The sequence below is a fragment of the Mus musculus genome, chromosome 9 (genome assembly GCF_000001635.26).
Source record: "Mus musculus strain C57BL/6J chromosome 9, GRCm38.p6 C57BL/6J".
Lineage (NCBI taxonomy): Eukaryota > Metazoa > Chordata > Mammalia > Rodentia > Muridae > Mus > Mus musculus.
In genome coordinates, this window is record NC_000075.6 from 92275470 (window position 1) to 92299572 (window position 24103).

At 37.7% G+C, this 24103-nt stretch overlaps 1 protein-coding gene across 4 annotated transcripts; it reads left to right on the forward strand.

Moving 5' to 3' along the window:
- The first annotated feature begins 132 nt into the window (after positions 1-132).
- Positions 133-22283, forward strand: Plscr2 (phospholipid scramblase 2). 4 transcript variants are annotated; one of them, NM_001195084.1, is made up of 9 exons: positions 133-544; positions 651-655; positions 6643-6723; positions 12103-12335; positions 14194-14236; positions 15170-15390; positions 15508-15669; positions 20046-20207; positions 21703-22283. In NM_001195084.1, exons 3-9 carry the CDS (start codon positions 6651-6653, stop codon positions 21730-21732), a joined length of 924 nt encoding a protein of 307 aa, NP_001182013.1. In that variant the 5' UTR covers positions 133-544; positions 651-655; positions 6643-6650; the 3' UTR covers positions 21733-22283. The 4 variants fall into 4 exon arrangements, with proteins under 4 accessions (NP_001182013.1, NP_032906.2, XP_006510920.1 ...); XM_006510857.1 differs by lacking the exon at positions 651-655 and adding an exon at positions 6293-6314 and having other exon boundaries at positions 191-544; positions 21703-22262; NM_008880.3 differs by lacking the exon at positions 651-655.
- Positions 22284-24103: the final 1820 nt, after the last annotated feature.

The following is a 24103-nucleotide window of genomic DNA, read 5'->3' on the forward strand; positions in this document are numbered from 1 at the left end:
GGAAAAATAATATTGGTGGTCCTACCGGCTCCTGCTGGTACTCAGTAGAAGAAGTTAGGCATTTGAGAACTATCGGGATATGCACTCTGACTCTCCTAACACAAAACAAAACAAAACAAAACAAGAAGGAAGGGAAAGCATTCCTGAGTCTCCTTTTGAATCAGTGCCAGCATTTGAAGAATGCAGTGGAGGTCAGAGTAAAGGGAATGCCAGTAAGTGTTCCTTTGGCGTTCCAGAACTGTGCACAGACCAGATATTCATTTCTACTGAGAGCCTCTGCCAGGAGCAGCTAACAATTCTCAAAGGACTTAGAACTCAGACAGGGTTTCAATTTGGTTGCGTATCTTTCCAGTCAGGAAAAGGAAATCTAAAGACTCAGGAAACAAAACCTAAACTGCCTCAAAGTCCAGGTGCTTTTTCTCCCTGACTTTAGTCTAGTGGAGTAGTGCAGCACCTATGCCTTTCTGAGAGGAGTCTGGAGAGCTGAGTCGCTGCTGGTGCTAGGATTCTAGGAATTCGCCTCACTTGGAGCTGCATGAGAAAGGTAAGCCAGATGCCCTCTAAAGAGATCCATGACCTTCACCGGACCCAGAACTTTTATAAGCCCTGCGAAGAGAAATCTGAGGGTGGAGATTTAAGCTGGAAGTTAGGAAAGGTGACCAAGAAGGTGACTGGGAAGGGGAGGTGGGCACACGGGCAAGGGAAGTACCTCTGCCTGGAGAGGTAAAATGTAGTTCAGTCAGGTTTGTCTGTGGGCAGGTAGGAGTTTCGGGTTATTTTCCTGTATCTTGTAACAAGCAGCCAGCCAGTTATTCACTTGTCCAGTGGATATTGCCTTTATGTGTTCTATTTCTTTCCATTTCAAGCCTCTTGGTTGTAAACAAAATTTCCTGTTTTATTAGGAGAAGGCTCTTAACTTATTGGAGGTCAGAGGCACCTCTTGTACTTTTGTAAAACAAACAAACAACCCCGTTAATTTTAGACACAAAGAGGCCGAAAGTACAGCGACTCCTCATGACTGAGTAATCAGACTTTGACAGCTGGCAGTTGGAACCAGTACCTGGGAGGTCTCACACATACGTTCAAGAGTAACTTGGCCCAGATAGCTCACCTCCAAGGGCCACTCTCAAAAGACAGTTATAGCTATAAACCATATTATTTAACAAGCAAGTGGAGTACCCGCATATCTATAGACAAAGCAGGAGCGTTAAGGCCAGTAATTGTTCTTATCGGTTTTAGTTAGACACACATTCCCTTTTAAGAGGGTGTTTTGAGAGTCTGCTTGCCTCTTTCTTGCAGCATATTTTATTAACCTTTTACGAATATCATTTCTGGTCTAGTGACTGCTATTACCTTATGCCTCTGCTTGTTATCCCCCTGGCCAGAGTCTATACCATTTGTACAGGGTGCTTTAAGCCAGGAGCTATGCCACTTATGATACCAAATGAGAAGATAATGGAGTTGCATATGCCATAAATAATACCTGGGAAGTAGTAGATGGCTCTTTTCTACTTATTTTTCTCCTACCTAGCATCCCATACCACATCCTGTCTGAAAAGATCACATGAGGCCCCAGTTCAACTTAATAATACCATTTCACAGTTAAGTGCAATCCTTAATCAAGGCCATCGAGGAGGGGGATTAGAGAAACATATCACAAAGCCTGCTAGCTATTGAAGGATAAGTATTAATTGGAACCCAAACTAGGCTTGGCATTTTATAGTACCAAGAGCTCAGAAAAGACAGAGCAGACTGTGTGTGCCCACACTGCCCACTCAGGCTGCCTGAGTGTGACCCTCTCTCAACTCCTTCACATCCGCAGACTCTGGACCAGTCTCCATGTATACTGTTTCAGCTACTCTTACAAATTACGCAACAAATTCTATTACGAATACAAGTTAAAGTCTAGTACAAGACCTAATAGGTTAAATTGATTTTACATCAATTAGTATAGGTTGTTAGAGTAGCTGCTGCTACCATAAAGGACTAGGTGACAGTTGGCTTTTATTATGTCAAATATTTAAATACTTAAATAAGAAATGTTTGTATAAATATGTGTGTGCATGCCCATTCTCTACAATTTATGATTAATATCACTCAGCTTGAATGTCTGGGTGTTAATTAAAATAAACAGTTTTTATTATTTATTTATTTATATTTAATTATTTAATGTTTGTTTATTATTCTAAATTTTGTTTTATTAAACACTTAAAATTGTTTCTTACCTTAGGAGAATTAACATGGCCAGGAGAACAGATCCAATTAAAAGGCTGTTCTGTCCTTCATAAGAAAGATGCCTTGATTGAAGTTGCTAAGAATCTCCCTAAAACTTGATGGATGTAGTTTGTTTTGTGTGTGTGTGTCTTCTGGTGAACTGAGCAAATAAGCACAAAGGATTTTAATCATTTTAGTTCGTGTGACTAGGGAGCTAAATGTTATCAATAGTTACTTTTACCTCATCGGTTTAGTATCTGTTATGTGGAGGAAAGCAGATGATCTGGAACAGTGAGGAAGGAAGCACAGGCTTGTCCAGGGAGGGTTCGCAGGGATAATGAAGTGACCAAATAAAGGCACTCGGCTCTTTTCTGCAGCCCTTTGTCAATAGGTGCTCCTCCTGACTCTCTTATGTTAAGACTCATAGTAAAGTAACAGGGTAGGAAGAAGGGAGCAGGAACGTGCATCAGTGAACATATTTTAGAATCTGTTCTGTGTAAAGAGTGGGCGGTTGCCACTTGGAAATGTAACCCTCATTTATTCCCATTAGGTGCATATAGGGCAGAGACCACCAACGACTTAAGATCCACCTGACACACAGCATTTCTTTTTTACATATTTCCAACTTCCCAGCATGCTCTTGGGTCCTAATTTGCATTAGATTTCTCAGTTAGTCAAGCCAAAAGATGAGATCTTCTTAAAACTAGACAAGAAATATTACCGTACATATGTATAGATCTACAGTACAAACGTTATAATCTTAATTCAACTGTTAACTCAACTGAAAATAAAAAATTAAAATTTGAAAATTTTAATATAAAATAAGGAAAACTTGCCTATATTCCTTATAGAAGTCATTGATGATTTGCCATTAGGTGTACTTTTCTGACAAAGAGGCAAAGTGAAAATAATGGTCAGTCATCTTTGAATTGTTGTTAACATTTGTTGGAAGTTTTCAGAACCTTCATTAGCCAAGCAGTATCAATGAAGAATGATGTCTTATTAAAAATTGGGGAAGATTAAAACTTTACACACAGGTTAAATATGTCGCATGTCACGATCAAAAGGGTTCCTACCCATTTCTACCTCTGGTTCACTGGACTCTTCACCCAAAGGCTTTTAGAAAATTGCTAACCATCATGGGCCAGCCACCAATTTCAGGTCTTTCTGAAAACTCCATATGGCACGAGAGTCAAAGCCAGAGGTTTAACTGGATAGATAATGCTAAATCAGATAACTGAAGAACACTAGCCTACTGGTCTAGGGAACTCCAAGGCATCTTGTTTGAGCCAATCAGTGAAAATGGGTTGTATTCACAGAAGGTCTTCTCTTCTCCATCATGGACAGACACTGTAAATCCTTTCGTTTTTCTCCCTATTAAGTTAATTTTGTTTACCTATTCTCTTCTGAAATGTTTGGCTTTGTTTTGTAGTTTTGGTTTTGGTTTTAGTTTTGGTTTTCATTTTTGAGTTTTTGACCAGTGTTTCTTTCTGTAACCCTGCCTGTTCTGGAATTTACTCTGTAGACACGGCTAGAATCCAATTCTAAGATTCCCCTGCCTCTGCCTCTCAAGTGCTGGCATTCAGCCATGCATTTTTGTATTTATGCTACAGAATCCAATGCCTATGTCAATATTTCAACAACAGAGAAGATGTATGCAAAAATATCCAATGCTATGAATTTTTCCCATATAGCCATTGGGAAAGCTAAATATTAGGCTTGTTGGTACACATATTATATATGTAGAATGCATTTCAGTTGGACAGTTTTCTGCTTCTGTGTACATTTTATATACACAAAGCTTACTGTAGTCACACAAATTAAAAAAATATAATTGTAATTAATCAGTCTATTCTTACAAGCCCTCAGATGCATACCTTTGTATATTTCCATAGCACTGACTTAAGTGAACACCAAACATGATGCTTTGTGCTTTTGCTCTAAATATTTTTTTAAGTTAAATGTGTATCTATCAAGTGTTTAACAAAAGATTTTGCCATGTTAGAGTTTTAAGGTTCTCGTCAAAAGAGAAAAAGAAAATGCCTTCCTGAAATGATCTTGCCCTTCCTTCCCTTGGTTAATGTAGAACTCACAATAAAATAATGTGTCTTTCATCAAGTCAGCCTTGATGAGTATATGAGACCATCTCGAGGACCATATTCCTTATATTTCCCCCAAGTAGATCTTTATTAACAATGTCAGCATTGACTTATTTTCATGAAAGGCTTTAAAATGCTTAAAATTTATGTAGACTTGTTACATTATCCTTCACAAGCTTCAGGATGGTTCATTTCAGCTTAGAAAGATCCATTTGGGTATGGGCATATTTAATTCTTTGGCTTCACAGATATATAGTTGTGTGTGTGTGTGTGTGTGTGTGTGTGTGTGTGTGTGTGTGTGCTTATATGAGCTCCTGACTTATTGAGTCCATCTGGTCCTGGTTACATATATGCACTTTATATTATGCAAAAAGTGAGGATTGCTATGGGGCAGCAAAGTGTGTCATGCCAGTTTAGCATGGATCTTTCCATCAGTGCTGCAGTGTGTTTCCTTTTTAGATATGATCTGAGACCCAGCGTGAGTGTCAGGGCTGCAGGAAGGCCTAACAGATAGGAGAACTAAGCATCCAAGCCATTCATCTACTACAAAGAAGTGGGAGAGAATGGTTATAATGGGAATGAGGTGGTGGTATTTTGAGATACCTGATAACTTAGGGTAGATGACAGCAATTTGGGCAAGGGATTCTTTGTTTTCTAGATTTATGGTTGCCGTGAGCTCTATACTGCTGAGTTGTTATGAAATAATTGAACAAGGAGAATGACTTCAGTCTAGCCTTTCTCACAAACATACATAAGCAATGAGTTGAATGATCTTTAAAAATCTACAAAAGCATTACATGCTGAAAATACCAGTTAAAAAGCCAGAATGTTTCCTTCCCCCCCACTTTTTTTTTGTAGTGCTTGTTTCATATTCATTATTGTTTTGCCTGCATGTATGCCAGTGCGAGGATATCTGATCATGTAGAACTGAATTTTCAGACAGTTATGAGCTGCCATGTGGATGCTGGGAATTAAACCAGGATTCTCTGAAAGAGCAGTCAGTGCTCTTAACTGCCCAACCATCTCTCCAGCCTCTGTTTACTTCTGTGCTAAGGCCATGTTTCTATAACTAAATATCATGTCTATAATATCATAATTTTTGTAATGGCAAAGCCATTGTCACCCAGTCAACTGAGAGTAGCACAGAAAGATGCTCACTTCATATTTATTGACTACTTGAGATGGGTCAATGACTCCGTAAAGAGACATGACTATGAAGAAGCAATAGGTTGAAACATTTGTGAATATATCAAGATGATTCAAGTCAAAATATATAGATGATAACATTCAGATTATGAGTGAAGAATATAGTTTTTAGAAATAAATTGGTTGCAATTTAGAAACTTTGTACAATTCAGTGTCAGTAGGGCAGGTCCAGAGTAAGCCTAAAAGTGGAAATTTCTTATTTATGTACATCTTTGTCTGTGTGACTGTATGTGCATTTACACATGTGTTCAGGTACCTCGAGAGGCCAAGAGTCAGATCCAGTGGAGCTGGAGTTACAGACGGATGTGAACTGCACAACGTGAATATTGATAGCAAAACTCCAGCCCCGGAATAAGTAGCACGTGCGGTTAACAGTTGACGCATCAAGACTCTAAAATTAATTCTCAAGGCAATGATTACAGATGCTTAATTCAAGGCTGGAGAAAAGGCTCAGTGGTTAAAAGCACTTTCTACTCTTGTGGAGGATCTGAGTTTGATTCCCAGCATCCACATGGTGCCTCACAACCACTTCCAACTACAATTCCAGGGGATGCAATGCCTCTCTCATGCACACATAATTAAGAAAACCAAAAATAAGTCTTAAAAAATTACAGATGCTTAATTCATAGCTTAATAAACCATCGATTCCAATGGTACTTTCCTGGGAGGAATTAAGAGAGAATTGGAGTGAATATAATAAAAATGCATTGTATGAAATTCTCAAAGAATTAATGAAAACAATTTATTTTTTAAAAAATCCACATTTCTACCAGTACCATCCATCACCACACACAGGTAGGTTTATTACTTCTTACACTGCCTATCCATATGTGCTTTTAAAATTGTCTTTGTTCTGGAAGGCAACCCAAAAGCAAACTTGAAATCTTTAGGAATTCATTCCCAGTAACTGAGTTGCCTCAAGCTATCTAGAAAAGAAGTTGCTGCAAATAGGATTCTGTTACATGTTGGCTCTTTTACAGGCACACCACCTTAATGTGTTGTGTTTACTCTGCATGTTTCAAGCATATTATCTTGACACTGTGCACTGTTTTTTTGTTTTTGTTTTTGTTTGTTTTCTTTTATCCTTTAAGCTAATATGTATGTGCTCCTTCCTGAATTGCAGGCTTGCAAATGGAGGCTCCTCGCTCAGGAACATACTTGCCAGCTGGGTATGCCCCTCAGTATCCTCCAGCAGCAGTCCAAGGTAAAGCAGTCATTGAAGAAGAAAAATATTATCGATCAATTGATGTCCCCAAGAGAGAGAGAGAAAGATTAAGCGATCATGCCTTCACTTTTATTAATTTTTTTTCTTAAACTTGCGTCAAAGAAACACTGGGGGCCTAGGTTTTGTTTTGTTTTAGAATAAGCATTTTTTTTCCGATGAATTAATTCTTATTTATAAAGGAGCATGAATGATATGACAAACTAATAGAACCAATGAGTATATATTTACTCATGAAATATAAGATTGAAAATAAATTAAATCTTGATAGATAATAAGTAAAATCTTTTATTGGCTGTTCCCCTGTGCTGAAAATTGTTTCATGTGATGGTATTTTCCAAAATCTAACTGTGGGTGGTTTTGTGCCATAAAGTCTTTGGAATTAATTGTACCCAGTGAAAAATAATAAAATCTTAAGGCTGGAAGCTGCCCACTACAGAAACGTCACTAGCTCAAAGTAACCATCATTTTCACTGTGTAACGCATATGAAGGTTCTCCTCTGTACGTGCTGCATGTTCTTTTCTGGTTAAAAAAAAAAAAAAAAAAAAAAAGGAAGTGAGTCACATAGGACACATACTAGGATGTGCATTTATCATTTCAAACACTAAACTCTCAGAAATCTAGGCAGATGCTATTGTCAGCATCATGGGATCTTTGTAAATGCCAATGTTGATGGTATACCAGTGGCAGGCTAGGCAGCTCCTCCGTGAGCACCCTGGGGACGAATATCAAAGATGTTCTGCTTGTGAGGAGGGGTACACGCATTTTGTGTTCTGAGTAAACAGATTGGCTCAGGAGTTGAATGGCCTGTGTAATTGTCTTAGAAAACTCCCTGTGGGTCCCGGATCTTTATCCAGATGTTTGTAATTAAAGGAATATGAGCTGACTAAGCTCCAGAGCTCTAAGGCAGAAGTTCTCATCTGTAGCTGTCATTAATTTTCATTTAAAAATACTAATACAGAGGATCTTCCTCGGGAAATTAAATCACACCTTTAAACAATGACTGGCGATTTCCAAATAGCAAGTTGATTCTATTGTGAGCCCTGGGTTAAGAACGTCTGTTCTGAGTTCTTATAGATAAATTGCTTGGAGAATTCTCAGCATGTCCATCATTTAACCCAGGCACACATAGAACAGATTAATTAACCTTACAGCTAATTTAAACTAGGCATACATGTTAAATTCAGTTAGTATATGGCTTGGAATTTATTAGAAAGAGTAGCGTGGTATGGTTTCTAAGTTCCAAGACCACATATAGGATATGTCTTCATATAAAAATGGGGTGAGAATGATGACGACTTAAAATGTAAAGATTCCCGAGTTAGAGGCATTGCTCTAAGCAAGGGATTGCCATATTTAGGCTGGTTAATCTAAGGGTTCTAAGATCTAAGGATCTAAGAAACAGTGTTTTGTGCCCACGTCTGCTGATTCAACCAAATACAATCAAAATTATTCAGCCAAAATACAATCAACCAAATATAAACAGAACATTATTTGTATTGAACTTGTATATACAAATCTCTTGTCATTATTCCCTATGCAATGAGATGTGGTAGCTTTTATGACATTTTATAGAATTAGGATTTCAGGCAATGCAGTAGTGATTTTGTGTCTATGAGAGATATGCACAGGTCATAAAGAAATACTGTTCATTGGATTTCCATCCAAATGGCTTCTCTAGAACCTTTATCCTGTAGGGACTTAGGAACCACTGTACTATTATGGTTGCCCTAACACTCTGGAAAATTAGGTCCAGGGAGCTTGGATGAGACTTCCAGATCTGCATTTTGTACTTATAGCTATCTGGAGGTAGCCTCGGGCTTTCATTCCTTAGACGGCTCCATTTCTGCCAGTGTATGCCTGAGTAACACTCAAAACTGCTCCGTAAGGGACCAGGTGAACTACTTCCTGTTGTCTTAGCCATTCCCTGATGTCACTTAGTTAAAGATTTCCCCCTTTAGCAGTAAGGCTAAACTCATGTTCAGTCATAGTTCAGACATTCTCTTTCCGTATGGAACATTTTTCACCACATTATTTTATAAAGTGTTTTCATTTTCCTGTCTTACGTATCAGCATACATAAAATCTATGTAAACTAACTACCTCATATGCTGCCATCTCTCCTAAAACTTTTCCTGTCACATAAATATGAAATCCTTTCTGTGTGTAAGTGTACTAGAAGTTATGTGAAAGTCTCTCAGATCTACAGCGGCACCTGCCATTAATTTGTCCTCTGTAAAACTTATTTGATATGGAAGTTATAAATTGCAAGTGTTAAAGTTATACTTAAAAGCATTGTTATATCGTTATTGAATACTTATATATCTTATTTTTAAAACTGTATTTACTTTAGTTATTTGAATTCAATAGGCCTTAGCCATTGGGGAAATGAAAATTAACACTACATCAAAATCCCATGTCACTCCATTCTAAATGGTCCAGTTGAAGAAAACAGCAATAAATGATGAGCTGGGGATGGGGACTTATGTTCTGCTGGTACATTAATGCAGTCAGTAAGAAAATTAGTACTGGAGGTCTTTCCAAAAATTAAAAATGGAACCATCATATGATTTCCCTCCTAACAGAATCAAAGTTAGCATACCACAAACATTTATCCATGGTGATTACTATACTATTTGTAATGATCAAAATATGGAGTCATCCTAGAGGCTAATCAGTAGATGAATAAAACCAAACATATACACACATGCACACACACACACACACACACACACACACACACACACACATACATGCACATGCATTCTCTGTCTCTCTCATGCACACACACACACACACACACACACACACACACATTTTGTTCAATTAGAAAGGAGAGTGAAATTATGACATTTATAGAAGATGGATGAAACCAGACAGCACCATGTTTAAAAATACAAGCCAGACTGAGTATGGTGGTGCACATCTTTAATCCTAGAACTTTGAGAAGCAGAGAATAATGGATCTCTGTGAGTCTTGTGCCAATTTGGCCCACATAGCAAACTTAAGACAAGCCAGCCAGGGCAGTATAGTGAGACATCTAAAAATAATCAACAAACAAACAAAACAGAGAGAGACAGTGAGAGACACAGAGAGAGAGACAGAGAGAGAGAGAGAGAGACAGAGAGAGAGAGAGAGACATGTGTTTGTATATGTCTGAGTAAGCAAGAGACAGAGAGAAGAGATACAAGCCAGAGTTCCAAAGACAAACATTTCTGTTTAACAATAATAATAATAATGTAGTGTAATCTAGATTTAAGAAACATGTCTATATAAAATGTAAAAGTAGGCCCAGCTATTCTGGGGACTAATCAGAACCAGTGGAAATATAGAGGATGGTATACAAGAGGGTGACAGTAGATGAACTGGCAGCAAAGGACTTAATATGCAAGTTTGTCAGTGTCACAATGCAACTTGTCATTTGGTGTGCTAATCTAAGTTTTTTAATAGTCGTTGGTCTAAACCATACACACACACACACACACATGTATATATATTATGTATGTGTGTATGTGTGGTAGATAGGTAGGTATAAAACTAGAAGTCATAAAAGCGAGCATATTGAAGTTAATTTCAGAGGTGAGATAATTTTGTTTCTAAAACCCAATAATCAGATAGAGCATCACTCTGATCCAGAGTCATCCTTAGTGACAGCGAGAAGCACAGAATGTAAGACAAAAGCAAAAGGCTCAGAGTTTACTTCTCAAGACAAAGAAGTCTAGAGAAGAATATGACAATCCTAGCATGCCACCCAGTAGTCTCTCCTACACATGTAGACCGAAGGATGGTTTTCACCCCCTCTTCTTGAAAGTGTGTGGGAAGATTTAGATGAATACCTATTTACTAAAACTGGTGAGCCTGATAGTCCTCTCAGCTGGTGGGCAGAACACAGTGTGTGGGAACATGTCCCTAAAAACAGGTGTCATTGAACTCCAAACATTAGCTTGCTACTTTTATGAAGCTTTGGAATACAGGTGACAACATTCTACTACATTACAATTTTCTGCCTACATTGACAGATTGCCTAGAGTTTTTGTTTTTGTTTGTTTTTGTTTTTATTAATTCCAGTTTTGTTTATATATATATATATATATATATATATATATTCATTTTAACAGGAGGAGATGAAAAAATTCAAAGGACATGATATACAGGTGTAAAAAAGTCACAATAAAGTCCATCATTTTGCTGAGCATTTTACTACACACTTCACAGGAGGAATTACTAGGTCTCTGTTAATAAAAATTAAACAAGCGCTGGAGAGATGGCTCAGCAGTTAAGATCACTGGCTGTTCTGCCAGAGGACCTGGGGTTCATTCCAAGCACCGAGAAGTCAGCTCAGAACTGTCTGTAACTTCAGTTCCAGTGGATCTGACACTATCATGCAGACATATATGCAGTCAAAACACCAATGCACATGAAATAAAAATAAATAAATCTTTAAAAAACATTAACAATTTCATTGGATGCAATATATTTAAATCTTATAATTTAGTACCATATGTTTTTTGGAAAAGACATTTTGATTTTTAAAAAAGGGTGAAGTAAAATCAGTTAGAGGAAAAAGACCTTTTTAGCTGAGAGGCAGAGTAGCAGAAGAAGCTAAATAAGCTTTTATCTTATAGTGAGCGGGTGTGACAAAAAAAACTTCCCATGATTGCTTACTGTACCAATCAATAGGACTAGAGCATGTTACAGCAGAGTGCTCAGATTCAGCATTTAGAATAGGCATCTTAGAAATACTTAAGTGTAGCAATAGTGATAGAATTCATGTATATGTTAAGGAAGATTACATATGTGTATGTGTGGACATACATACACATACGTTTCTTAAATTTAAATTCTACAAAAGATTCTTTATTATACAATATAAAGGTATTTACTTTTGTGCCTCTGGCTTATGTCCCGTATGGTGGTGTCTAGTTTCATACATCTTCCTACAGATGATTTTATGCTTCTTTATGACTGAATAAACCTTCATTGTTTATATCTATAATTCATATATGTGTCTATGCATATCCATATTGATTATAAGTATATCTAATTTCATATACATAATGTCTATATGTGTGTGTGCAAAATTTTCTTCATTCATATGCTGGTTGGTAGGTATCTAGGCTGATTCCACATCTTTGGTATTGTGAATATTATAACAATCAACATGGGTGTTTATTCTTCATCCTTTCTAATTAGAAACAGGTATAAATCACAGGACTGCATTGAAATGTCTTAAACCTCATGGACACATAATTTCTGGATGGAGAGATCACTTGGTAGATGTCTGGGATAGATAATTCCACATGAACTGCTGATATCTTTTCTCCATGAAGTCGAAAATCACTGTTTTTGCTCCTATTCCAGGACCTCCAGAGCATACTGGACGCCCCACATTCCAGACTAACTACCAAGTTCCCCAGTCTGGTTATCCAGGACCTCAGGCTAGCTACACAGTCTCAACATCTGGACATGAAGGTTATGCTGCTACACGGCTTCCTATTCAAAATAATCAGACTATAGTCCTTGCAAACACTCAGTGGATGCCAGCACCACCACCTATTCTGAACTGCCCACCTGGGCTAGAATACTTAAATCAGGTAAGTCTATACTCAGAACTCACAAAGGAAATAAAAACTGTATTTCTACTTCGAATTTACTTGAACAACAAATGATTCATTCACCAAAGCATGACATATTCCTATATGCCCTCTGGGTACTCATAATTCCCCTAGATGAGTCTCATTTTTTTAAGAAGAATATCAATGTGTGAGATAATTGTGTTTTCTGTTCCTGTGAATTTAGTCTGTGATAACAGCCAATGGCCATTGGCTGTTAGGATTAATTAAACATTACTCTAGTTATCATCCCTAGTTAAATCCTTATAGAAAATCTGTGATGTATGGGCAAGTTAATAATTATCACCGTTCTTTACAGAATTGGAAGCTACTGTCAAGAAAAATTCTGCTTTATCCAGGCTCAAAGACCAAGGAAGAGTTATTGTGACTTACTTTTAAATGTGGACTTCATTACTGAGCACAAACAGGTTTTACCCCAAAGCCTGATGTAAATTAATTTTAGCAGCATGAAGTTTAATAAGAACTCATAATAACGTAGGGTGAAGTACATAAATCAGTGAAGTAATGAGGGCTGGAGGGTGCCTCCCATCCAGGAACACACCCAGATGACCCTGTGGTAGCCAAGTTGTTCTCAGTCTCTCTGGCATCCACGGCAATAGCATGTCCTATGTGCACTCAAACAGCAAACTCAGAAATGTCAGTCATCGTGAATTCTCATCCCTATAGAGGACATCTTTCTTGACTGACATACACATACCAATCAAAGCTCAGGATCAACTGCACAGACAGAGGCAGATAGAAGGGAGAAGTAGAAGAATAAGGAGGGGAACTATGGAATGCAGTCTTCTGTTTGTGCACACACAGCAACTCTGATTGCCTGTAAATGCCCAAGAAGGAGAAGCTGGCTAAAATTTCTCCACTAAACCTAGAGCAGCTCCTGAAACTTCATCCCTAAATTTTGGTACCTGCTGAGGGAAGGGGACTATTTCTTCCTAGAGAATATGGTTACAGATAGACTTCCCATGCTCCTGTAGATACCCTGACACCTTCACACACATGGGCTGTACTAATTGGACTTAGTGGAATATTTAAACAGAGGAAAAAAGAGAAGATTTTTATCTTAAAAAATACCCTGGAATATGTATAATTTAATATGGGCAAATAAAATATCAAGGAATGTCACCACTTACAATAAGTGATGGCATTCTATAAAAATTGTCTAAATATATATATCCATTATCAATCAATCTTGTCTTCTGGAAAGACCATTGTTTTGTAATTTTATGGGAATTACATTATAAATCAGTGTTATATGACCTAAAAATTCTCATTTTCTAATGAACAATTTAAACACACTGGTGCTGGGGCTGGAGAAATGGCTCAGGAATTAAGATCAGTTCCTAGTCTTGCAGAGGACCCAGGTTTGATTGCCAACACACACATGGCTACTTCCAACCATCTTTATCTCCAGTTCTGATGAACCTGACTCCCACTTCCTGCCTCTCTAAGTACTGTATACAAGTGGCAAACTTACATACATGCAAGCAAAACATTCATACACATAAAAATAAATGTATTTTATATATGTGAGTACATTGTTGCTGTCTTCAGACACACCAGAAGAGGGCGTCAGATCCAATTACGGATGGTTGTGAGCCATCATGTGGTTGCTGGGATTTGAACTTAGAACCTTTGGAAGAGCAGTCAGTGTTCTTAACCACTGAGACATCTCTCCAGCCCCATAAATGTATTTTAAAATAAATGTTTACCATTAAAATATAAAAGTTAATGCTGCCCAAAAGTAATGTAAATTGTGAAATATTGATAATATTAAGGATTGATAACAGATTCCATCTACCTTTTCCTTTTTCTTTAACAGATAGATCAGCTTCTGATTCATCAGCAAGTTGAACTTCTAGAAGGTATGTATCCATTGTGATAATGGTATTTTTAGAGATAGAAGCAGTTCATACAGTTGCCTCTTCTATAGCAGTTTTTGGTGGAAGATTCAATTAGGAGGTCACAGATGTCTCTCCTCACACGAAAAGAAATTATAGATGTTATCTCCTGTCCAATTCTGAGAAGTAGGAGTCAGAACTTCCTGGGCTGGACATGTGTACCCATGAGATATGTGTTAGAAAGGAAACAGCCAACTCTTGCTCTCTCTTACTGTGTGTGTACTAAACAAACCTAGTCCTTCCCTTAACGTCTACCTCTTAGCAACTCTCTGTCACTATGTGACCAGCTTGAGACTTGCCAGAACCTCGAGCAGTGGTTCAGCTCTCATAGAGAATGTGTGTGTATTTGTATGTATATATGTGGGTTTATATGTTTATATTTATATATGTATGTGTATATTTGTCAAATATTGATTATATATACATATATATACATATTCTTCAGAATATGTATATATTCTTCAGAATATATATATATATTCTTCAGCTATTGATTAAAGCTTTCACAGACTTTAAATAGAACAATCACTCTGTAAGAACCAAAGGAAAGCTTTCCAAAATGAGTCTGTTGGACATTTATCCTCATATCTACCCTTACCTTGCCCCTCAGCACTGGATGACCATACTCAGGAAAGCCCCCTTGTGACAAGAGTGCATGGAGTTGAAGACACAGCTTGCTCTCTTTCAAGGTCTCACATATGGACTTCATTCCTTCTTACCTGAATGTTCTTCCTCCTTTCCCACTGCCATTTCCTGAGTCCAGATCATCTCCGCACTGCCTGTCTCTCCTTTTCTGCTGTTCCACGTAAGCTCAGGCATACCATCTCCCTGTTACCTCACGAGTGAGCCACTATTCCTCACAAAGTGGTGAATGCGATTTTTCCCGTATGTTCTCAGTCTTAACAGGCTTTGAAACAAATAACAAATTTGAAATCAAGAACAGCCTCGGGCAGATGGTTTATGTTGCAGTGGAAGATACTGACTGCTGTACTCGAAATTGCTGTGAAGCGTCTAGACCTTTCACTTTAAGAATCCTGGATCATCTGGGCCAAGAAGTCATGACTCTGGAGAGACCTCTGAAATGCAGTAGCTGCTGCTTCCCTTGCTGCCTCCAGGAGGTCAGTGTGAAGTAACCATAGCAGCTTGAAAAGAAACTTAACAAGAGTTTTCAAGTATCAATTAAACCTGGATGGTATGACTATGGTTACATTAAACGTGCACTCTTGCCTTTGTAGATAGAAATCCAGGCTCCTCCAGGGGTGCCAATAGGTTATGTGACTCAGACCTGGCACCCATGTCTGCCAAAGCTCACTCTTCAGAACGACAAGAGGGAGAATGTTCTAAAAGTAGTTGGTCCATGTGTTGCATGCACCTGCTGTTCAGATATTGACTTTGAGGTAAGAAATATAATGTTCACAGGATGTGTTTTCCTGACATGAAAAGAATATATTCTTATAAGATATTACTAATGCATTACCTAACTAGTGTGACTGGATGTGTACCCACCTTGCAAATGTTCATTTAATTAATTATTCAGAGCAAAGGTTATTACTTTTATTAAAGGTTAGTGCAGAGTATCCCCAGTGGCATTCAAAAAGAGGCCAATTCAAATAAATAAATGTATAAGAATAAAAAGAAAAAATATCCAGCATTTAATATTTTATAGGTTTTACTTTTGAATTGGCTAAATGGCTCTACCTTTTGCTGTGCAATATAAGAACCCGAATCTGCATCCCAGCATCCCTAGGAAAACCCAAAGTGTGTAGGTTTGTGCCTCTAATCCCAATGTGGGGCATGTGGAAATAAGGCTTGCTGGCCAACCAGTCTAGTTCAATAAGAACTAGTCAGGCTCAGGCAGAAGGTACCTGGTCTCAAATAATACATTAGAAAGTGATAGAAGTGCCAGGAATAGTGGTGCACACCTTTAATCCCAGCACTTGGGAGGCAGAGGCAGGCGAATTTCTGAGTTTGAGGCCAGCCTGGTCTACAGAGTGAGTTCCAGGACAGCCAGGGCTACACAGAGAAACCCTGTCTCGAAACACCAAAAAAAAAAAAAAAAAAAAAAAAATCCTAAATTTTTCCTTTGGCCTCCATACCCACATATGTACACACAGACATATGTACACACACATGTACACCCACATACACACATGCATGTGGTGGGGAGAAAGGGTGGAAGAGAGGGAGAGAGAGGAGAGAGCGAGCTCTGTTAACACAGTATTAATCATTTTATACCTGAGAGTATCCAAGACTCTTAGCCCCTTATTCCCAGGTCCTTACTCTTTGTGCTCTTATTCTGCATTATAAACCTCAAAAGCTCTTGGTCAAGCACACACCTTTTGTTATTTGGAATTCCTATCAAAACCCCACTGGTATAATGATAGTTTCAATGTGAGATGTTTAAAAGACATATCTCTCTTCTCTGGTGTTCCATTTTCCAAATTTTCCATTACCCAGAGTGAACTGTGGTTTTAATATCTGGAATAAAAGATCCCTGAAATAAACAGGGCTTAAGTTATAAATTACACCCTAGTCCCAGTAATGGTGAGCTAAGACCTCAGGCTGTCCTGTTCCACCTGCCTGGGTGTGAGTCATCTTCCTGTACACCCTCCACAATGTCCATCACAGAAGCTCATTCTTAGGGGTCAGTCACGGAAGGGTGACTTTGTGTTCTCTCACTTAGCTGATCAGGCAGCCTTTATGCCATAGCCTAAAGCAGTCACCTGATCTGGGCAGCCTTTTTCTCAGTTCATTTATTTCACTACCTCGCACTGTTCAACTCACTTCACCAAAGGGAAGAGACATAGAGGCTAAGCTCTTTTGAGAGAGACACCCATTCTTGTTACTTTCGTCATAAAGTATGATCATACTTTTCTCTTTTACTAATAAGTTTTTTCAAAAACAGTTCAGTTCACCAGATTTATAAAATAAACTGTAACAGAAATACATTAGTAGGACATGATTTCACATACATAGATCTCAGTAATGTCTACATTTGTAGGTCTCTATCCGGGTCTTGGCCCATGTGACCCTTGCATAAAACACACTTCTCTGTATATACATTCACAGTTCTGCTTCTCTGAGCTGTAATAAGCCCTTGCAGTGATCTAGGCATTGGAATGCGAATATGCCTGACATTATGAGACTTCTACAACAAATGGCCTAGCCAGCCTCATTGCCATGTTTTTAATGGAAAGTATTTAACGATGAAGAATGTTTTAAATTTATAATTTATGTCTTATTTTTCTTGGCATGTCATAATAATGAGAAACTCAACTTCCACTCAGAGGAAATACTCCCTAAGGATGAATAGAGCTATCCCTTTGTGGGAGCCTCATTCTCGGGGCTCACCAAGGTTTCTGTTTTCCAGTTATACTTTGCTTTTACTGCCTCCTCCTCCTCCTCCTTTCATACTGACTCATTCCTCTGTGAGAATCTGGGTGTGTGAAGATGGGAACACCAGGGCCAAGAAGTGGGAGTGGGTGTGTAGGGGAGCAGGGCAGGGGGGGGTGTAAAGGGGGCTTTTCTCTTCTAACAAAATTCATGGTCTTAAGAGAAGACCTGAAACGTTTTAAGAAAGTATGAGTGACAGAGAAATGTTTATATGATATGTACAGATGAAAATACTTATGCATATTTGTAATGATAATTCTTCATACGGTATATTATGCTTCTTTGAGAATCAGAAGGTAGTTGCAGTTAGTTTCAAGATATGGTAGATTTTTCATTTAGATCAAGAAACAATATTAAGTGAAATTTTGTTGGCCTGTGCTTAGTTTAATAAAAATTCGCGAGTTTTGTGATATTCTTAGGGATTTTAAGTTTAATTGTGTCATCTGTCTGCATGGATGTCTTCAAATATACAATGCCTTAAATGGGATACAACCTTTATTGTATATTTAGAATGACTACATCTAGGTCTTGTCTTTGACAGACTTTAGACACTCCCATTTGTTCCATTTCTATAGAAGCTGTGATGGTAATGTTCGTATCTTAAAAATAGGAAACAGTAGTATGAGTCACTAACAACAGGAGAATGCTGAGTGATGCCAGGTCATTCATTTGGAGATTAAACTTCCTTGGTCAGATCCTTCCTGTTTAAAATTCTGCCTGGGATCTGAATAGGAGACTTAACAGCCAAAGGTGCTACCAAGCCTGAGGATCTATCCACAGGACTAACATGGTGGAAGAAGGAAAATGACATCACTAAGTTGTTTCTCAGACTTCTGCACCTACACCAAGGTGTACAAGTTTAAACACACACACAGACACACACACACACACACACACCCTTAAAAACATTCTCAAATGTAGGTAAACATACCTATGTTCTGGTTACTTTGCAGTTTACAATCCACATTTCTGATCCTCACCAATAAGATTGCATGTACATTAGAAATAAAATTCAGTTAGCTTTAAGGTTTTGCTTTGTAAAATATGGTAAATATGCTTATGTTTCTCCATGGAGTATTGAGTTTATGATGCTGGCAAATTGCCACTTTGCTTCCATCATATAGTTTATACTTCAAAGATATATATGATGATTTATGACTGATCATAAATGTTTAAATGACAGTTATTGCACATAATATACAAAGTGATAGAGCAGCTTATCATAATGTCATATCTGATACAACTGTAATGGTTCATGACTTCAAACAGAGAGCACTGTGTTCACATTATGGCCTTTAGGACAGCCAACTTTCTGGGCATGGATGACGCTCATGCAGGTGGCTCTAACTTGGACCATGCAGTGACCTCCCATCTGCTCAAGAAAAGTGTGTCCTAGGACTGTGACCATAGCATCTTGTTGTGTGATACTACTCACTGGATGCACATGCAGGCCAAGCCAGTTTGCCATGGTGAACACTCAAGTCCTCTGTCACACACTGTCATCAAATTAGACACCCAAGCAAACCCAATTCTAAAGGAGAAGAAAGTGTGCTATGCCTAGCCTGGGAGTGGAATGCAAGGGTTACTCTCTGAGCAGTAACCTGTGACTTTCCGTTCATGGTAGAGGTAGACTTCAACACATTGAGGTGCCATCCTCCTCCAGTCACATCATCTGTGACTGCCTCTATTGTCCCTTGATTACTTGGTGGATCCTGCCTGGGGCAAGGACTTTAAAGGAGTCTGTTTCCATCTTTGGTGACCTTTGCAGGTTTGGACAGGACACCTTTTCCTCCTCATTTGGCAAAAGCCTGTGTGTTCATTCCTTTGTGAGCATCTATGTGCCCTTTATGGAGCAGATTTAATTTGGGCTCAGTCTGTTCTGATGTAATTTGGGGACCTGGTATTTCCTCCCACAGGACCCCCAAATCAGAACCTTTTCATATTGGAAGTACTGATTTTTGCATACATTTCTTCTTGCATTCTTTACACCCTACTAGTTCTCCATACCTAACTCATATCTATCTGCCCTGGCTGTCTCTGATGGAGCATCTTGTTGGATTCTTCCAGTCACCACATGGTCATTAGGTCTTTCTGGGCTGTTGCATTTCATTCCCTGCTCACCTACCACCCCACTCTGTGGATGACAATGAGCCTCTGCCATGTTTAAACTGTCAGCCTATGTAAAAGCTAAGATTCTCAAAGCAGATAACCTAATAGGAGTCCCATCTATTGTCTTCCCAATAGCTTTTTAAAAAATTAATAAAAGAAACACTTTGAAGATAACTGTAATAAAATATTCATCTGATTTTTACTTCAAGTATGAAAATAGGTTTTTCCATGTGTATTCTACAAATCTGTATGATTTTATTTTCATACATAGATCAAGTCTCTTGATGAAGTGACTAGAATTGGTAAGATCACCAAGCAGTGGTCTGGTTGTGTGAAAGAGGCCTTCACGGATTCGGATAACTTTGGGATCCAATTCCCGCTAGACCTGGAGGTGAAGATGAAAGCTGTGACGCTTGGTGCTTGCTTCCTCATAGTGAGTGTGTTCCTGAGCATCCTCCTTATAAGAGTTGATAATGACTAGGCAAATATGCATCCCAACGTGACCCGATGGCACTCATGGGTTTTATGCAAGATTCCACTGTATCATAGCTCTTTAATTACATTTAGTCCTACTATTCAGATACTGCTGACTCCTTACTCTGATGAGTCAATATGTCAATATCCTGTTATGAGTCAAAGCACAGATTTTACTTTTCAGATTTTTTTTTGCCATTCAGGTTTTTCTTTTTAAAATAAAGCATAAAATTAGAAATTTAGGGTAAGTGTCGAATCTGTATTTATATGAAAAAAATGTGGTCAATATGCAAATGTTGTTCAGTCTTTAAATTATCATCTAATGCATAACTATAAGTTGCAAGAAGGTTGTACATCCAGTCCTACCTCTATTATCCAACCTCTAGAGTATTTAGAGATTTAAGAGAGAAATTAATACAAACATTTATATGCCTAGGTATCTCAGCAGTATTTCTGATTTCTCAAATAAATCAGAAATCCATAATTGATATGTCCATAGTACCCTAGAAGTTTCTAATATGCAGGCAATGTTCTGGAAGAAAACAGTGTCCTCAGCCTTAGCTACACAACAGACATACCTAGGACATACAAACTCTCCCTGACCAGATTGCACCTTAATTAGTAAGTTAAACTCTTCAAAGGTTTGTCCAAGTTTTTAGTTTGTGTATAGTTCCCAGCTAGATCCACTGAAAATTTGAAACATGAGTTATCTTAAACATTGATTTGGAGATACAATAGCAATTATTATAAGAGCTTATGCAGCCCAAAAGTGTACATTCTCTCACCAAACAAATACAAAGTAAAATAAAGACAAAAGTAAACCGGAGACTTTAAAGGATTTCATATAATACTGACCGTGGTCCTGTTTAGACATCAATTCAAGGAAAACTATATTAAAAGTAATTTGTAAGATGTTCAATTAAATAACAACAATGACTGGCTATTTGGTAGTATGGAAGATTTATTATGGTGTTTAGTAAAAACAATCATTTGTATCTGTGTCACTTCCTTATGAACTGGTTTGATAAAAGATCTTTGCTTTTAAATAATGTATTTAGAACAATAAGGCAGTATGGTAAATTAACTGGTAAACACAGATTACTCATTTTCTAAGCCAAACGAGCGGGTTCTGAGACTTTTTTCACTACCGATTTTTATTTGAGTTATGCTTGATTGATTTTTATACAGGGTTAAATAAAACCAATATTTTATGGAGAGAAATGGGAAGAGGGTTGAGTACGTTTTTGTTGCTGTTGTTTACATTTGAAAAGTAAATCTAGATGTAATTTTGGGGACACATTTGAATCAGATCCAGGGCAGGTGAAAGATCCCATGTTTAGAAAAAGACCGTAATCCATAGAGTTTGGGCATTAGGTCCTGTTAGATTTCTGTATCTGATACTAGGTCATTCTTTCTCTCTGAAAAAATATTTCTATATCTTTCTTTATATCTAGGATTACATGTTTTTTGAAGGCTGTGAGTAGGAACAGAAATCCGACCTGCAGTAGGAATCAATGAAAGAGGACAGAGAAGATCTGAAGTCTACACAAGGAGATCATATGATTGAGAGACCTGGGGCTTTTTGATTTCTTCATTGAAATTTCTCAGAATCAAGCTGTTATACATGAAGCATAGTATGTAACATTTTGGTTTTCAAATGGTAGTTTATCTTTTACATTATTGGAATAGACCTGGATAATTATCTTTATACACTTCTAAAAATATGCACCAAATTCAAGTTAAAAAAAAAAGACGAAGAGAAGTGTATGTTTTAAAATAAAACATTTTATGGAAAAGTAAGTTAAATCATAATCTTTGATTTATTTTTCATCTTTTGTTCAATTTAAACCTTGTTAGTGCTGATTTTATTATAAAATTGTACTTTACTATCAAACCTAGTTAGTTTATTTCTTACAGAAATCCTCCTATTATTTTGAAATTACATATTTTTGAAAGCTTTTTAAAAGATACTATTGCCTGGGAAATTCTATTCAATAAAATGCTAATGAGAAAAGATAGTGTGTACTTTCTTCCATCTTTAGAAAATAACATTAAAAGATCTTATTAAAATTTCCACTGTTATAACTTTTTATACTGAAAAGTTTATAACTCACCAGTTTGAAATGTTTTTTGGTGAATGAGGACATGTTTTGCTGCCAAGAAACAGCAACTTTCAGGACTTAACATCTTTACTATTGCTATAATGTTTGACATTACTTACTTTCAATTATTAATCAAGATCCTATCGTGGACTTGGCCAGAGAACAATTTGATCTCTGCTGTTCTCCAGGTGACTCTAGATTTCTGTCAAGTTTGCAATAAAACCTATCTATGACATCAGGATGCTTTTATTCCCACAGCAGCAGAAAACAAAACAAAAATAATATACAAAACATACCAAGATTTAGAGCTGTTAGTATAATAACTGTATCATGTGCTTCCTTAGTCTTTGGAACTGGATTGTGGGGAAAATGTGAAAAAGTTAGGAACCTTGGATTAGAAAATTTCTAAAATGCTGTTGCTGGAGCTTAACCTGTGGGAGTTCGAAAAACTAAAAGGCCATGAAAATTGGACTCTTGAAGCCTAGGTTCATAAGGGAACACAGACAATCAACCAACCAGACCCCTCAGAGCTCTCAGGGACTAAACTACAAACCAAAAACATGGAGGGACCCATGGCTTCAGCCACATATGTAACAAAGGATGACCTTGTCGGTCATGAATGGGAGGAGAGGCCCTTGGTCCTCTGAAGGCTTGAGGCCCCAGTGTAGGGGAATGCCAGGGTGGGGGAGGCCAACTTGTGCCAGAACTTGGCAGTGTCATCCATGTGCTAATAGTGTTGAAGGCATGGAAGATAAAAGATCAAAAGCACAATGGAAAAGAGCTCAGGTTAACAATGTGGAACAGGGCCAGAGTATCTGGAAGGAGGGCTTGATGGGCTATTTCATGAAGCTGAAAATGTCAAGCTTCAGTTACAAGTAGAAAACTCAGGTTAGTGAAGGTTCCAGGAAAATGAGATGTGTATGAGAGCTGCAGGCATAAAATTAACCCATTCCACACTAGATGCATGGAGGGCAGCAGAGCTAGATAAACACACCGTCCAACATCTTTGGAGTCCAGTTTACGGTACCATAAGCTCCGGGTGCCAGAACCAAAAATTTTGGAGTAGGTACTTTGTTCTTCTGGATTTTGGTTCTGTTTGTTGTGACTCTTCTTAAGCTAGGACCTGGTTCTTTCAATTTTGGAACAGAAATGTATACTCTGACATTGTATGCTGGAAATTTGTAACTTTGCTTTTGATTTTATGGTAGCTCGAAATTAAGATGGTCTAGACTTTTGAAGTATTGAAACTACAAATAACTACAGGGACTTTCAATATAAGAGTGAATGTATAAGGTATTATAACATGGTTATAAATTCATAGAGGAAGAAGCTGTAGGTTATGGGTTAAATGTTATTTGTTTGAATGCCAAGTTGACTAGGGGTAGAGTTTCTGTGGCTACTGTTAATTGTCAATATCACAGAATTTAGAATCTACTGTGAGCCTTTAAGCATGCCTACAGGAGATTTCCTTGACTATGTTAATTGATGTCCAAAGAATCTTGACTAAGGGCAGGACCATGCCTTATGACTTCTGCATAGATCTTTGATTATGTAAAATGGAGGAAGCCGGGTAAGCATTAGGACTCATTTACTGCTCTGCTTCTTGTCACATATCCAAGTTCATTTTCAGTCTACTTTCCATATTTATATGATTTTAAATAGCCCCATATGTGCCAAAATGTAGTTTAAAAATTTACCCAAGTTGAAAGCCAAGACCTGAAAAACTAACGCTTAATTCTGTTTCTCTACTAAT

Coding starts and splice junctions, on each gene's coding strand:
- Plscr2 (XM_006510857.1), top strand. Junction 6,315..6,642: donor CCATCCATCACCACACACAG/GTAGGTTTATTA, acceptor CCTGAATTGCAG/GCTTGCAAATGGAGGCTCCT. Junction 15,670..20,045: donor GTTCAGATATTGACTTTGAG/GTAAGAAATATA, acceptor TTTCATACATAG/ATCAAGTCTCTTGATGAAGT.